Source organism: Phascolarctos cinereus, unplaced genomic scaffold (genome assembly GCF_003287225.1).
Source record: "Phascolarctos cinereus isolate Bilbo 61053 unplaced genomic scaffold, phaCin_HiC Scaffold_2;HRSCAF=192, whole genome shotgun sequence".
Classification (NCBI taxonomy): domain Eukaryota; kingdom Metazoa; phylum Chordata; class Mammalia; order Diprotodontia; family Phascolarctidae; genus Phascolarctos; species Phascolarctos cinereus.
This window is the reverse complement of record NW_027555625.1, coordinates 93588384-93603637: the sequence shown is the minus strand read 5'-3', so window position 1 is coordinate 93603637 and position 15254 is coordinate 93588384. Positions and strand designations below refer to the sequence as shown.

The 15254-nt window shown below is 49.3% G+C and overlaps 1 protein-coding gene across 1 annotated transcript in view; it reads right to left on the bottom strand.

Moving 5' to 3' along the window:
* Window positions 1-207: 207 nt before the first annotated feature.
* Window positions 208-15254, bottom strand: part of TTC7A (tetratricopeptide repeat domain 7A) — a 196807-nt gene continuing 181760 nt past the window's right edge. The window contains 1 exon segment of the mRNA XM_021001283.2: window positions 208-3208. Within this exon segment, the coding sequence (XP_020856942.1) occupies window positions 2987-3208 (222 nt within the window). The 3' untranslated portion in view covers window positions 208-2986.

The following is a 15254-nucleotide window of genomic DNA, read 5'->3' as shown; positions in this document are numbered from 1 at the left end:
AAGAGATTGATTGCATGCCTCTGTTATAGGGGTGGGTGCTGTCCACACCCAGAAAAGACTTCACTGAAAGCAGCTGCTGGCTTCATCAAAACAGAACCTCTTCCCCTCTCCAAGGGGTTTATTTATTTTGTGAAAGCCTATTAGTGACTTGGCAAAGGCCACCTCCACTTGCCCAGTTAAAGACCTGTCAAATGAAAACGCACAAGATTTTGGTGCTTTTCTATTTAATACCATCATACAATTATCAGCATCTCTTTGGAAAACCCAAGGTAAATCAGTAGTACATTTTTTCCTTTTTTTTTTTAAACAATAGAATTCCAAGAACAAAAATAGATCTCTATCTCATATATATATATATATACACACATATATGTATACATGTACATATGCATGTCTGTATATAGGGAAGTGGACCAGGGAGCTTTTAACCAAGGTCGACCTGAAAGTCCCTGAGAGGTCTCTGTGCCTCTTACCTCTGGGCAGGAGCAGGGTATGAAAACTGTCCCAGTATCTCCTGGGCAGGAAATGGCAGAGCCTCTGATGGGGTTTATTGCTCAGTGATTACCCGTACCCCTAGAGAGGCCCATCCCATAACATTTCTGCTCCTGGTGCTTTGGGGGAGGGGGGAAGAGGAGGTGGGAAAGGGACAGCTGGGCTGGAAAAACTCAAGGCTCCCTATGGTTTCCATTACAAAGGAGAGGAGCTATACCTCCGATTAAAAAAAAAAATTCCCTCTCCCTCCCCTCCTGGTGCTTACAGGAAGTGAATTTAGTGAAATTCTCACTCAGGCGAAGTCTGGGTCTTGCTGGCTGCTGAGGTTGGTGGGGTGTGTGGGTGGGTGGCCTCTAATCAACAGTGGTGTTCAAGGTGAGGAGAGCCTTGGGCCAGAGGTAGCCTGTTGACAACCTATCTTGGGGAGTTAGCTAGCAGTACCTGACGCAAGGGCTTGGCTGGCATTGCAGCAGGTCTTGGGCTGTCCTCACCCCAGGGCTGGCTTAGCTGGCTGGGAAGACATCCAATAATTGTCTCCCCACTCACCTCCAAAAACTCTTCCCCTCCCAGTCTCCTAAATACCTGGCTTATGATAAACAAGGGAATCCTCTGTGTACATTAAGGCACTGCTCCTGGAGAGAAAGCTCATAAAGCTTAACTCTGGGGACACGGTTTAGGGAGCCCCCCTTCTTGTGGGGAGCAGCTTAGGTCTTTTCAGGCACCTGCAGTGATTCTATCAATACCAACACTGGCCACGGGCAGGGGATGCTGTTGGGTTAATTCAGGAATACATGGGAAAATGCCTGGCCCTACAGGACAGGGCTTAGGTTGCCTGAAAAAATCTTCAGCCAAAGAAATGACCCAGGATGGGGGACAGGGCCAGGTGTAGGTTGGTGCTTAGAGCCAGACCACAGGTGGGTGAGGGAGGGGAGGGGAAAGGTATCATCTCAAAAGGTCCAGTTCTCCCCTGCTCCTTGTGTAGGACACCCCTACTCCCTCTGCTTGGGGGTCCCCAACCTTGTGTTCCATATTTCCTGACCTGCCTAGGGATATAATCCTTAGCTTAGATAAAGGCCTGACCCTGCTATGGGATTTGTGCAGTGGGCTCAGCCTCTCTCTGTAGGTCTAACAACCCTGATTTTGGGGGCAAGGGACACAATTCAGGCTCCTAGGAAGAAGACATCCCATCTTAGCAGTAGGGGGTGGGATGAATGGTATTTCTGGTAGGGCCTTTGGGTTAAGTGCCTATATGATACCAAATATTAAGGATAACAAATATCTAAAATATGATTGTGCAGCTGAAGATTCCACCCAAGAACATCTCTTGGGAATAGGAGGAAGAATGAAACACTGTTCACCTCATCTACTGTAATCCAAATGGGACAGAAGAAGGAAATCTGGGTAGTTCCAAGTCCCAAAGGACTCCAATTTCTAATTCTCTTCCCATTTTCTAATCATTGAGGGGCACTCATTTTAGAGGCAACAAGGCAGGGATCTGGCCCTGGAAAAGATGCCCAGTTTTATTACAAAGTATTAGGGAAAAAAAATCATCTACCTTGGCCCTCACCCATGGCAGAAGGAGAGAGTGTAAACACCTCTTGGACCCCAAAACAAACATGGGGGGAAACAGTACAAAATTACTTAAACCCAGCATTTAGAAAATAGAATACTTCTGATGCTCACTGCCTCTGAGATAGTCCAACCTAAACAAACCTGTATGGACTGAAAGGTCTGAACACTCCTCCTAATATCTTCTTTTTCTGCTCCTGACTCCCATTGCAGCAGGTTGGGGCAAGTGAGGGGCCAACGATGAAGAATACTAGCATCTCCTAAGGTCTGATGGAGCCAGATGCCCACCTGGCTCTCAGAGGCAGGAAAAATAGAAAAAAATCATCTTCCCTTTCAACCAAAGAGGTCTTCTGGGATATATATCTTTGGTCTTCTCCCATTTTAAAAAGGGAAGAAAGCTAAGCTTTGGAACTAAAAAAAACCCCACTTTTCCTACTGAGTTGGAAATCAATGTACCGTCACTGTTTGGGATGGATTCCTGGGGGAGGGTGAGGAAGGGGGAAGATGGCATCAAGGACTTCTGTACACAGATACATGGACACACTCGGTACAGGCACACAGAATACATACACACTCCCAGCACACACCCACCAAATACACAGACATGCATTCCCAGCACACACTTTGAATACAGACATCCCTTGCCCTCACCCCCAACCATACAGACATGGTGGCTTTGGCCTTTCTCCCCTACAAATGTTAGGCTAAAACTAATCTTTTCCCTTGGAGTACAAAGGTGCAAGAAATTTGTTTTGGATGCAAATATTTCCAGCTTAGCTTTCAGTGAGCAGCACCCAGCAGACATGGGGAGACAGGGAAGAGTGATGCTCCTGAAGGCTATATTCTCCTTGCCCGTCTGCAGCCAGGGCGCGGGCTCTCATGGGTACAGCTACGTTAGCAGGGAGCCCTTGGTGCCTGGGTAGAATCAGAGCACGCGGGGGATGACGGTGAAGGGCACCACAGGACTGCTGGCCTCCAGGTCAAGGGCGGTGAGGAAACACTCCACGGCGGCTTCATTATTGCCCTGCGCCTGCAGGACTTCGCCCAGGGACTTCCACGCCTCATGACTGGCGCTCTGGATCTGGATGGCATCTCTCAGCACCTTCTGGGCCAGGTCCCGCCGACCCAGTCTGCTGAGCATGAGACCCTGTGAAGCAAACACACAGCACCACTGTGACGCAGGGCAGAGGCATTTAGGGACCCTAGGACTTTGGGAAGAGCTCCCTGGCCTCAAAATAGAGCCCTGCTCCTGACTCAGCGCACCACCTCCATTCTAGCCAACAAGAATGCAGGTTATTTCTGGAGCCCACTACTTTGCCTCCTGCCTCCTTGTCTTTGCATAAGCTGTCCTCCCTCACACCCGGCATGCATTTTTCCTGCAGCTTCACCTTTCCGACTCCTTATCTTCTTTCAAGTCTCAGCTCAGGCGCCGATTCTGGGCATCTTAGGCAGTGACCAGTCAGAGCACTGGAAGACCCAAGACCTACCTCTGACACTTACTAGCCGTGTGAAGCCTGCCAAGTCACTGATGTTCCGTCAGCTTTGGTTTCCTCATCTTCTCCATTCTCCGTGGAGGTAAGAGCACCTCCCTTACAAGGATGTTGTGAGAATCAAATGAGGTAACGCAAGTGTTGGCCACGACCTCACCAGTCATTCGTGTTCTTTCCCTCGTCAAGCTTCGGAGATGTATTAGTGCATATGTCACAGCCCTCTTTGCACACACAGTGCCCCCTTCCCCCAGCAGAATGTAAGCTTTCTGAGGGCAGGGATGTTTTGTTTTTGCTAAATTGAATGGTCTTTTTCCAGTCCTCATCTTTCTTGACCTATATGCTACATTGAACACTGTTCATGATCCCCTCTCTCCTCTCTGGGCTTCTGCAACAGTGCTCTGTCTTCTGGTCCCCTCCTATCTGACTAACCACTCCTTCTCAGGTGCCTTTGCTCTGTGCGTGTGCATGCGTACTCTCTTCCGGACTCTGCCCTAGGCTTCCTGCTCTTCTCTCTGGCTGGCCTCATCAGCGTCATGAATTTTATCAATTCTATGCCAAGGACTCTCAGAGCTGCAATCCTCCATCACCAGTCAGTCATCACCACGCCCTCAGGGAGCTCACATTCTAAGGGAACCACCACTTGCTAGTTAGACTTTCAACAGCTGGTGTCCTCCAGACATCACAGATTCAGTGTCCCAAACAACAATCCATATTCTTTTCCTTAAACCCACCCCCACCTTTCACTCTTTCCTGTTTCCGTCAAAGGCGCCACCACTTCTGCCTGTCCCCGAGGCCCATAATGTTGGTGTTATCTTGTCATATCTACCCTGGCCTCTGACCAATTTGGTCCATTTAATTCTCACAGCCACCATTTTAGCTCAGGCCCTCATCGCCTCTCACCAAGAGGCTACCGATTGCTTCCCTTTGCCAACTCTCTTTCCCTACTTCAATTCATCCTCCATAGGGCTGCCAAAAATATTTTCCTTAGGATGCTCCTGCCTCCAGACCTGCACCCTTGCTGTCTTCTCCCTGCTTGGAATTCATTTCTGCTTCATGGAAGCTCCCTCTCCCTTCAAGATGCAGCAGCTCAGGTACCACTTTCTACGTGAATTGCTAGTGCCGCGCCCCCCCCCCCCCACTATTTAGTGACTGACAACTTTGTATTTATCAGCATTTGTTCTCTTTGTGTTATTTCTGTACATAATTACAGGTGTACTCCTCCTCTCTCTCTTTAGTGAGCTCCTTCAGCAGGAGCTCTTTCATTCTTTGTCCTGGCATCCGCAGCCCCCCGCACCTCACCTGCCACACAGTAGGCACTTCATGCTCCTTGAGTGACTATCTTCCTCTGATCACCAGTGCCTAGCACAGTGTCTTGCATGTAGTGGGTTGATAAGTAATTGTTGAATTGACTCCTGCAGTGCATGAGATTCTGGCATTGAGAGCCTAACCAGGGGCCAGTGGACTTGTGTTTTAAAAAAAACTTCTGATAACCAAATTTCAGTAACATTGGTTTCCTTTGTAATCCTACATATTTTACGTACTTATAAACACGGCTCTGAGAGGCTTCACCAGACTCTTGCCAAAGTGGTCCATGACACACAGAAAGGCTAAGAAGCCCTGACTTCATCGGTAGGGTCAGTCGAGGTTTGTGTCCCTGGGGCAGGAAGACCTGCGAATCCCATGAACTGGAAAGGGCCTTAGCGATTGTCCTAAATTTTGCTTGCTCTCTGTGCCTGTGCTGACTTCCTGGACGTTTCTGTCCAGGGAATCTCAGAGTACAAAAAGGACCTGAACAGGAATTCCTTCTTAGATCACTTACATACGTGAGAAGCGGTCATGTTTTCTGCCTGAGCACCTCTAATGAGGGGGGACCCACCATCTCCTGGGCCAGCTCATTCCACTCTTGCATAGCTCTAATTTTATAGGAATGTTCCTTATGTCAAGCCCAAGTTGGTCACGCCATCTGCTGTTCCTTGTTCTGTCCACTCTGGGGCCAAGAAGACAAGTCCACGTGATAATCATTTGAATATCGGAAGAGCTATCATCATCATCACCACCATCACCATCACAAACATTTTAGTTTTGTCCACGTAAAAATGCATATCCTCATAATGACCTTATAAGATAGGAACTACAAACATTATTATCTCCATTTTGCACAAGGAAACCAAGGCTCAAAGAGATCACCAAGGTCAAGGTCACAGAGTTAGTAAGTATCCGAGGTGGGATTTAGCTCTCAGTTTTCCGGATCCCAGGCCAGCACTTTCTCCATCATCCCGCATTGACACTGGCTCCCATGCCTTGCCCCTGAAATCCTCCCCTCTCAAGATGAAAGGGCTTCTGTTCCTTCAACAGTCCTCATGTGGCATCCTGTCAAAGTCCTTCATCCCCTCCCCACTCTTCCTTTCTATCAATAACCTCCCTAAGCAGAAGACTGCAGATGGGGTCAAACCAGGGTAGAGCATACGAATACCGCTGCCTGACTAGCCCTGCACATACATAATGTATCTCAATGCTGCCTATGACGGAATTAGTTCCTTTTTGGCTAGTCACACTGTTAACCCATATTGGACTTGCAGTCCACTAAACTCCTAGCCCCTTTATAGAAGGTCTGGCTGCCTAGTCAAGGTCCTCTTCCCATCCCCACTGTCCATCTCTCAGCTGGGAGGCTGACTTTTTGAACCCAAATTTAAGACTTCACATTTGTCCCCACTAAATTTCCTCTTTTCAGATGGAGCCTGTCATGGCACTGTCATGGAATGTATTAGCAATCCCTCCTAGCTTTGTATCATCTGCAAATGTTATAAAGCATGCCATCCATGCATGCATGTAAGTCACTGGAAGGAAGCTGCCTTCAATTCACCCAGAGAGAAAACTCCTCTGGTGGCCACCTACTAATGGGCAATGTACATTTTTAGCTGGAACATTTCACCCCCTTCTTCCTTCCCTCTCCCCCACTCTCCCCACTTCCCAAAGCTGGAGTTTGGCTCCTCTGTTGCTATGGAGACCTGTCAGGGAGATACACAAGCATAATTTCATAAAGCCTTCTGAGATCTTATGAACACAGCCAATTAGCAGAGAGTGAAGGATGGTGCTCTTGGCAGTCCTTGGAAAGGCTCCTGAAGGTACATTTCAAAATCTGTCTAAAAATCTTCCTGTCGGTCCTGGATAAGTAGTCCCATTTTGACTGAACAAACTGGAAAGAGGCCTATGGGTTATGACACCACAGAAAGCCATGCCCAGAGTCTGGCTCAGAATGTCCACGGCCAGCAATCCCCTCAAGGTTTCATGCACACTGTGGCAGGAAGGCTGAGCTAAGAAATGCTTACTAACATCCTTTCTCAAGGTCCCATCTTTAAGATTCTGTGACCCACTGAAGTCTTAGGTGACCTGGTGATCAAGTGAGTTTCCCTGGATCAAGAATTCAGCAAGTCTTTCCTGAGCAAGGACTCACTCAACCTTCCCTAGGGGGCTGGGGTGGATTAGGTCATCCTTACTGCCCCCTCTCCCCAAGACAGTGACCTCACAGCTGTAAGGAGATACTGCTGCTGGGGTCAGGCTGAGGGCCCCTGAGGGAACAGAGGGCCTGTAACTAGATCTGGGGCCACCTGCTCCTGACACCAGCTGAGGTTAGTGTTTTTGGAGCAACCTCAGAAACATCGCCACCTGACAGATGGGCTGGGCTACTGGGAAGACCTCAGCTTCCTCGCATTCCCCTGCCCTGAATGGGGCAACACCTTCTCCACAGTCCTTTCCTCACCTGCTCTTTCCTACCCCAAGCTTGGCTGGAATTCAGGATGGGCTTGGGTTGGGTCAGAGGGACAGTCTTTAGCTGAAGAGAAGAATGTTTAATGGAAATCCATCAATCCAATTCGACCCAGCAGAGATTTGAATTGTGCTGGCACTCCTCTGACAAATTCTACTTGGGGCACAGCCCCCTTCCTCCTGTCTTGTTACTCTCCCACTCCATGCAGGCGAGGGTGGAAGACTGGACACACAGATACACAGTCTACGTGGTGATTTGGTGGAAGGAACATTGTACTCCAGGCAGTGATTTGGGTTCTCTCTTTGATTCTGCTGCTAAGGAGTTAGCTCTAACACCTTGTGGCAAGCGCCCATCTTGCTTTCCCAGTATGTGAAAGTGGTGGTCATGGTGTATGTGGCGGGGTGGGAGGTGGAAGGGGACTATCAATGGATGTGGGAACAGGAGAGAGCAGAATGGGGAGGGGAGATGGGGCGGACGAGGTGGGGGGGGTACACAAAGAAGCACTGTCTTTGTCTTCATGTCTCCCCATCCTCCTCATGGATGTCTGTATGTACTTACATCCTTCAAGGCTCAGCCCTGGTCCTCCCCACTCTGCAAAGCCCCCCTAGATTGCTCCAAAGGCGTTCCTTGAGCCTTCCCTCACCTGGTAAGCACTGAAGAAATGCTTTTTTTATTCATTCATTCCTCTCCAGTAGAACTCAGAGCAGCAACCAAACTTTTTGTTCTTAATTAACACAGGTTTTTGTCATTTAGAATGTTGTCCCTCACATTTTATCTTCCTAAGTCTGTCCTCCTGGATCCCTCTGAGGACCCAGATCAGGTTGGGCAGGGGAAAGGGGCTCCATAAAGGCGGCCTGAAATGGACGCTGTCCCCTTCTCTCCACACTCCCAACCATGGCTGGCAGACATTTCCACGGTGAGGTCAGCAGGTTGTGTGATTTTCTCTTTTGATCCTCACAACAATCCTGTGAGGTGCGACATTACTGGCATTATCCCACGTTTACAGATCAGGAAATCTGAGGTCAGGTGACTTGCCCACAGTCACAGCGTTAGTAAGAGTCTGGACCCAGGTCCATCCAGCCTTTCACCATTATGTGGCCTCTTAATTTCCTGGGTGACCTCAAGCAAACTACTTCACTCTGAGATTTGTAAAATGGGGGCAGGGTGGATGAAGAGATGATGGCTAGGTCACCTTTAGTCTTGCAGGAGGGTTGGGCCTGGAGGCTGCAGATGGTCTGGACCTTGCTCTCTTTCCTGGCTCGCTCCTACCTCTCTCTGGCTGGCTCATTACCCCACCTCGGCATAATGGTGGGTGTTCCCCTGTGGCTCTGTTCCAGTCCCTCTTCTTCTCTCCCTAACATCTCTCACTTGGGGATCTCATCAGCTCCCAGGGGTTTAGCATCTTTCCATAGATGCCCCGGGTCTCTATGTACCCCCTGGGTTCCAGGTACACAGCTCCAGCTGCCTATTGTACATTTCAAACTGGATCCCTCCCTGAACCAACCCTCTTGTGAACTTCTGGAGGGCACGATCATCCCTCCAGTCAGCCAAGTGTGCAACTTTGGGCTCATCCTCAATTCCTGTAAACTCATCAGTTGTCTCTACATCTCCACTTGCACCTGATTTGTTTTCTCTACTGAAAGAACCTTGGTACAGGCCTTCATCACCTGTCTAGATTACTGCAAAAGCCTCTGCACTGGACTCCCTGCCGAGGGTGGCTCCCCTTTCCCACCCATCCTCTATACAGCTGCCCAAGTGATTCTTCTAAAGCATGGGGCTGACCAGGCATCTCCCTACTCAGCATGGCTCCTTTTTGCCTTCAGCATTGAGTCTTGTTTTTGGCCACCGAAACCCTTCACAACTCAGCCCCAACCTCCTTTTCTAGGCCTGTTCAGCCCAACTGGCTTTGTAGCCACTGCTTACACACACAGCTCTCTACCATCTCCAGTCTGTTTCCTGACTGTCACTCCCCGATGCCACCTGCTACAGGCAGCCTTTCCTGACTCCTCTGGCTCTAAAAGTGCTTCTCCTTCCCCAGTCCTTGGATATAATTTGTTCATGCTTCCACATGTCCATACAGTCTCACTTAGTAGAATGTAGATTCTTTGAGGGCAGGACAAGCTTCCTTCTGGGATTTTATTTCCCAGCATCCAGCTGAGGGCCTGGATGAAGCAAGCACTTAACAGGTGCTTTTGCCAGGATTTCCAGGTTATTAGGGCCGGACACCTCAAGGACTCAGTGACCACTGCTTCTGTGAAGTAGTTGGCTGGAAATGAAGGCCGGGGTGTTGAGCTACCACAGCCACAGAACTGGGACTTTCCTCCTGGGAACTTGAGAATAAGAAGGCAGGCCTAAGCCTTGGTGAAAGGCAGAGGTGCAGAGGAGGTGGAGGCTGCTTCCCCTCTAAAGGGGCTCTAGTTTGGTCCCCTTCACTCCAAGTCCCTCCCACATCTGCCTGTCATACATTTTACCAATTCCACTTCCACTCCTTCGGGTTAAGCATTGGCCTCTGCAAGCTGAATTTTTAAAAGCAAATGTGCCCTGCGTGGGGAGGGGAGGGGGGGAATGTAAACATCTAATAGCTACTCCTTCTGTGTGAGTTTTAGATGCTTTCCTCCCTTAACTGGGCCCGATGGGGGCAGTATAAGTGCAATGGGTCCGGGGGGGAGTGGGTGGGTGAATTCTGAAGATAAAATTCACCCCCTTCACAGTTCTGCTGCTGGGAGAGAGGCAGGTCCGTCGGGGGTTGGTGGTGGGCAGGGCTGGGAGCTGCTGCCTTCCTTGTGTCCCCTACCCCCTCGGTTATTTATAAAAGTTATTTTGGGAATTTTTTCTTCTGAGCTCGACACATTCCTGAAATTCCATAACACCCTCTCCAGCTGGAAAATGGGATCTGCAGGAGGCTAGGGGCTGGTAGAAAGCCTCCTGCCTTGGGACCAAGGAGGGTGGGAGAGGTCTGGGATAGGAGGGTCTTGGTGGGAAAACAGCTAGGGGATTTGTGACCCCATGGAAGAGACTTTCTGCCTATCCACATCCTTTCGGGATTGGTTTAAGTGCTACCTTCCTCAGTTCCACCACCCACACTCACCCACCCCTTACCCTGGCTCCTCAGAGCACGCAGCCTGTCCCACTTTGCTCACACCGCCTCACAGAAGCAGATCTTCCTCGAGGGAAGGAGCTGCGTGGCTTCCTCCTTGGAAGCCTCTCCTGTGGTCAGGCCACGGCCAGTGTATAGAGTGGGAGGGTGCGTGGTGGGTCAGAGCGCTTCCCGTGGGCTCAGCACCTGCTGACAGCACAAATGCTCGAGGCTCTCGCCAAAGGGCGCGCTTGGCCAGAGGCTCCTGCTTGTTAGTCCCCAGGTCCCTATGATGAGAGAGGCTGCGTTAGAGGCAGCAGTGGCACAATGGACAGAGGCCTGGGTCTGGAGTCAGGAAGACCTGAGACACTTCCTAACTGTGTGACCCTGGGCAAGTCACTGAACCTGTCTGTGCAACATGGGGATGATAATGGCACCTACCTCACGGAGCTGTTGTGAGGTTCATTAAATCAGGTATCAGTATACGCTATTCAGCACAGGGCCTGGCCCATAGTGGGTGCTACATTAATGCTTGTTGTTGAATCATTTTTCAGTCATGTCTGACTATTCGTGACCCTCTTTGGGATTTTCTTGGCAAAGATACTGGAGTGGTTTGTCATTTCCTTCTCCAGCTCACTTTACAGATGAGGAACCGAGGCAAAAGGGTGAAGTGACTTGCCCAGGGTCACACAGTTATTAAATGTCTGAGGCCAAATTTGAACTCAGGAAGTGAAGTCTTTGTGACTTCAGGCCTGACACTGTATCCACTGTGTCACCCAGATGCCCTTATAAATGCCTGTTCCCTGTCCAAGAGGCTTGGCAGTTAAGCCAGGAGAAGCTGCTCCCCTAAGGGATCCAGCAGAAAAGCTCCCTCCTTTCTATTTGGCCTCTACGTTGGGATGCAGGCTCTTCTTTCTGTCACAGGGACCAAGAGACCAACCAGGCGCCTCTCTTGTCTCTGCAGCCTTTAGCAGGGGGCCAGAGCACGTGTTTCACTGCGAGGGCGCCAACTGCCACCAAGCCTAAGACAAATTAGTAAATGTTTACTGCCTGGCTGATAGAGTCCCCAGGACATTCTGGGAGGAGGCCAGGACAGGATCGGCAGACCTCTTCACCCTGTCTGAGGCTGCAAAGCTGCATCCTGGTTTGGGGCCGCAGCCTGACCCCTCCACAACCTTCCATGAAATGTCCAGCACTCCTGAGGAATCCAAGTCGAGCTCAGGCAGTCAGCACAGATAGGCGCTGCTTCTCGCCCTATTCCAGGATGTAAGCCGGAGGGGACCCCTGGCGGTCACCTAGCCCAACTTTTATCTTCGACAGATGAGGCCCAGAGAGTTAAGTGACTTGCCCAAGATGACACACAGGCAGTAAATAGCAGAGCTGGTGTTTAAGCCTAAGACCTCGGGCTCTGAAGTGGGCAGTATGGTGCAGCAGACAGGAAGCTGGCCTTGTAGCCAGGGGGGACCTTTGTTCAAGTTCAGACTTTGCAAGTCAGCCAAGGATTCTACGCAGCCAAGACCCTATGCTGCAGAGAAGATGCTAACTGCACGAGCAGAGGGATCTTCCTCACCTACAGGTAGAGTTTCCTACATCAATGAAATCACAAGGCCAGTCTTTATGCTGTTCCAATTCTCTTTGCTCTGGAGGGTCCCCTGTGGAGTTAGCAGCTTCCCACTTCAAACTGAGAGGAAGTTTGGGGGAGTGCGAATCGTTCCCCAGGCAGGGACTGGGCATAGCTCCAGCAAGAGATGTTCCCACCACTGCCTCATAGTAACAAAGAAAAGTCAAAGAAAAGTCTTCTCTCCTTACTCCCCTCCTGATCCGAGGGCCTGCCAGTTTGGGTAGACTGTCCATAGTCCCCTCAGCTCATCCTCAACTGCCCTGTGAGCAGACCCTGTGGGTAGACTCATGGACTGGGCATTTAGAAGAGAGCTCACTACTTCTCGGAAAGCTCACAACCCACCTCCATCCCACTTTGTATAGGAAATACCTTCCACTCCATTGGGTAAGCCAGGACTCACAAATATAAAAACTCACAAAGAAAAAATACGCAGCAAGGAAGAAGAATCTGACCAAGCCAGAGGCACTTGGTAAGTCTTTATGTGACCAAGAAAAGCTAACTGACTAAAGCTCTGCCCACAACCTTCCCTTTCTAGACTCCTGGGGGAGAATCTCTGCTGTGCTCTGCTTCAGGCCCACCTGTATAGGAAGCTGAGGTCACTGACTGAGAGGGAAGAGATTTTACTTCCCTCAGATAAGATGAGGCTTCCCAATCCCATCTTCAGCAGAGGCAAACTCCAGGGCCCAGCTAAGAGGGCAGGGTCGCTGCCTTCATCAACAGTGAGGAAAGGGAAGTCCCTTCCCAATCCTGATTCTCTTTGGAAAAGAGAAGTGTGGGGTAGTGGGATGCATGCTAGATTTGGCATCAGAGAACCTGGGTTCAAATCCCAGCTGTCATTTACTATCTGGGTTTAGTTTCATTAATTGTAAAATGAGAAATGGACCACAAAAAATATTTCCAATTCTTCTTTAAACCTGTGTCTGTCTACATGAAACCTGCACTTCTAAGAGCTAAGTAAAACCAGGTAACCAAAAGAAAGCTTCATAAGCAGGACCCTAGAATCTATTATTTGTTTTCAAGGGCCACTGGCTCAATATGGGGAGGGGGGAAGGTACTGAGTTTATTTGCTATGAGCAGATGACAGAGGGCTTTGAATTGGGGATGAATAGCAGGGAGGTCTAGGATAGGCCCTCTGAAAACTTTCAAATGAAACATTTGTCTCCAACAGCCTCCCACACTCCTCCATTCCCCTATCCCCCTTTTTTCTTTTTGCTCTAATAGCAAGCCCTGATGAACAAAGCCTGCCTTCATTTACATTAAAGTGTAAATGACTTATGAGAGGTATTTGGGAGCATGAAAGCCTTGCCTATGTCCCTGAAATCCTACTATGTAGGCAGCCACCTACATGGACTACGTGTAAGGTTCTACTCAAAGTCATTTGGATGCAGTGATTCAGGGAGGAGGAGGATGGCGGGTAGACACTGAAGACAAGGCCAGGGCATATCTTTTACACTGGGCATTTCAAGCACTATTGGGGGTGAAGGCAAGGTCACAAAGACTCACTTTAGAGCTGGGGGGAGGGAGGGACCACCTGGTTTCTAGTGTATAGGGCCTCCCAGGTACTGATGCCACATCTGAGAGAATGGGGAAGGGGAGGGGAGGAGCATGTGGACCACTCCTCATGAGGTCAGGAGGCCCAGCCCTTGGGCACATCTATTCTCATTATTTCCCTTTCTCAGGCACATACTCTTAGTGAGGGGTGTCTGGGTCACAGGTTATAAGGATTTGGGGTTGGGAAAGGTGAAATAAGTTCACGTGACCTATCAGGGAAGGAATGATTAGAAGTCAACCTGGAAGCTCATAGGGTCTATTCTCCTTGGCTTCACTGTGTCACAGGTAGCCGGGTCATCTCCAGTCATCCTGATCTACATCTGGCCACTGGACCCAGAGGGCTCTGGAGGAGAAAGTGAGGCTGGTGACCTTGCACAGCCCTCCGGTCACTTAAATCAAAGTCACCTGCGAGTCACAGCATCATCTCCCTGATGTCATGGTCCTCTTCAAGAACGGACAAACCACAGCCACACGCAGGTCTCACAGGTGAAATGGCTGGTCACCTACGCACTGTGAACTGAGGGGTGTCCAGAAAGCTCTCCTGCTACAAAACACCTCTCCACCAGCGTGGTCGGAGTTTGTGAGAGTCCTCACTTGAGGGTTTGAAGCTTGGCAGGCTCTAAAAGTTCCCTGGGTGGGTATCAATACCTTAAGGCATTATCAGAACTACTGGACATCATGAGGTCCAGCCAGAAAGAGCCTTAGAGATCATCTGTTCCACTACCTTTAATCACCTGGCCTAAAGTCGCATAGGCAGGGAGAATGCCAGAATTTGAACCCAAGTCTCTGACTCCCGAATGCAGCCCTCTTTCCACTGTACCATGTTGAGATCATGACCACCAAGACCCCATGGCAATGGGACACAGAAAAAGCCCTGGGAGTGGTGACAGGAACATAGAAAAAGAGACAGGAAGGTATCAGAAGCAACCCAACAATTCTGCCAATGCCAAAATGTTCTTCCTGGCTGTCTCTGCTCTCTGACTGGGGATACCTGGGAAAGTTCAATTAGAGGGCCTGACTCCTGCAGATAGATTATGGGAGGGGCTTGTCAATAGCTGGCTCAGCTTCTGGCTTATGACTCAGGCAGGGACTGTTAAAATCAATTTTTTTTTTTGCTGTTTATATGATTAGTCAGGAGTGATTTATAGTAATTAAAAATTAATGGACCACAAATGAACCATAAATTGTATATAATTGTCAGCGTTGGAAATTTTCCTTCCTCCTCCCTCATCTCTATCCCCAAAATAAATACGGAGGGTTAAAAAAAAAGAAATAAAAATACAAAGATGGCCACTTCTCAAGATCTCAATTATCTATTTGATGCATTCAAACAAGAATCTCAAGTTAGCTAGCTCTTGCAATATTGACTCATATAATAATTAGGAACTGATAAAAATCCCAGAAACTCACCCTTTCCTCCATTTTGAAGCCAAATATTTTGGTGTACCCATTATTAGGATTTTCTGAGCCCCTCCTTTCTTAGCATGAGGTTGACTGAGTCCTCCTGAAAAGGTATGAACCTAGACCTCCTACATTCTAACCGCTCTATGACCAAATCTCAGCCCCTAGGAGACGGGAGCACGCTCAGAGACCATGTAGCCCAACTTTCATCCGAACAAGAATCCTCTCTAAGCCATGCCACCCATTCAGGCGCTGTCTGAAGGCTTTTGGTGACAAGCACCCCACTGC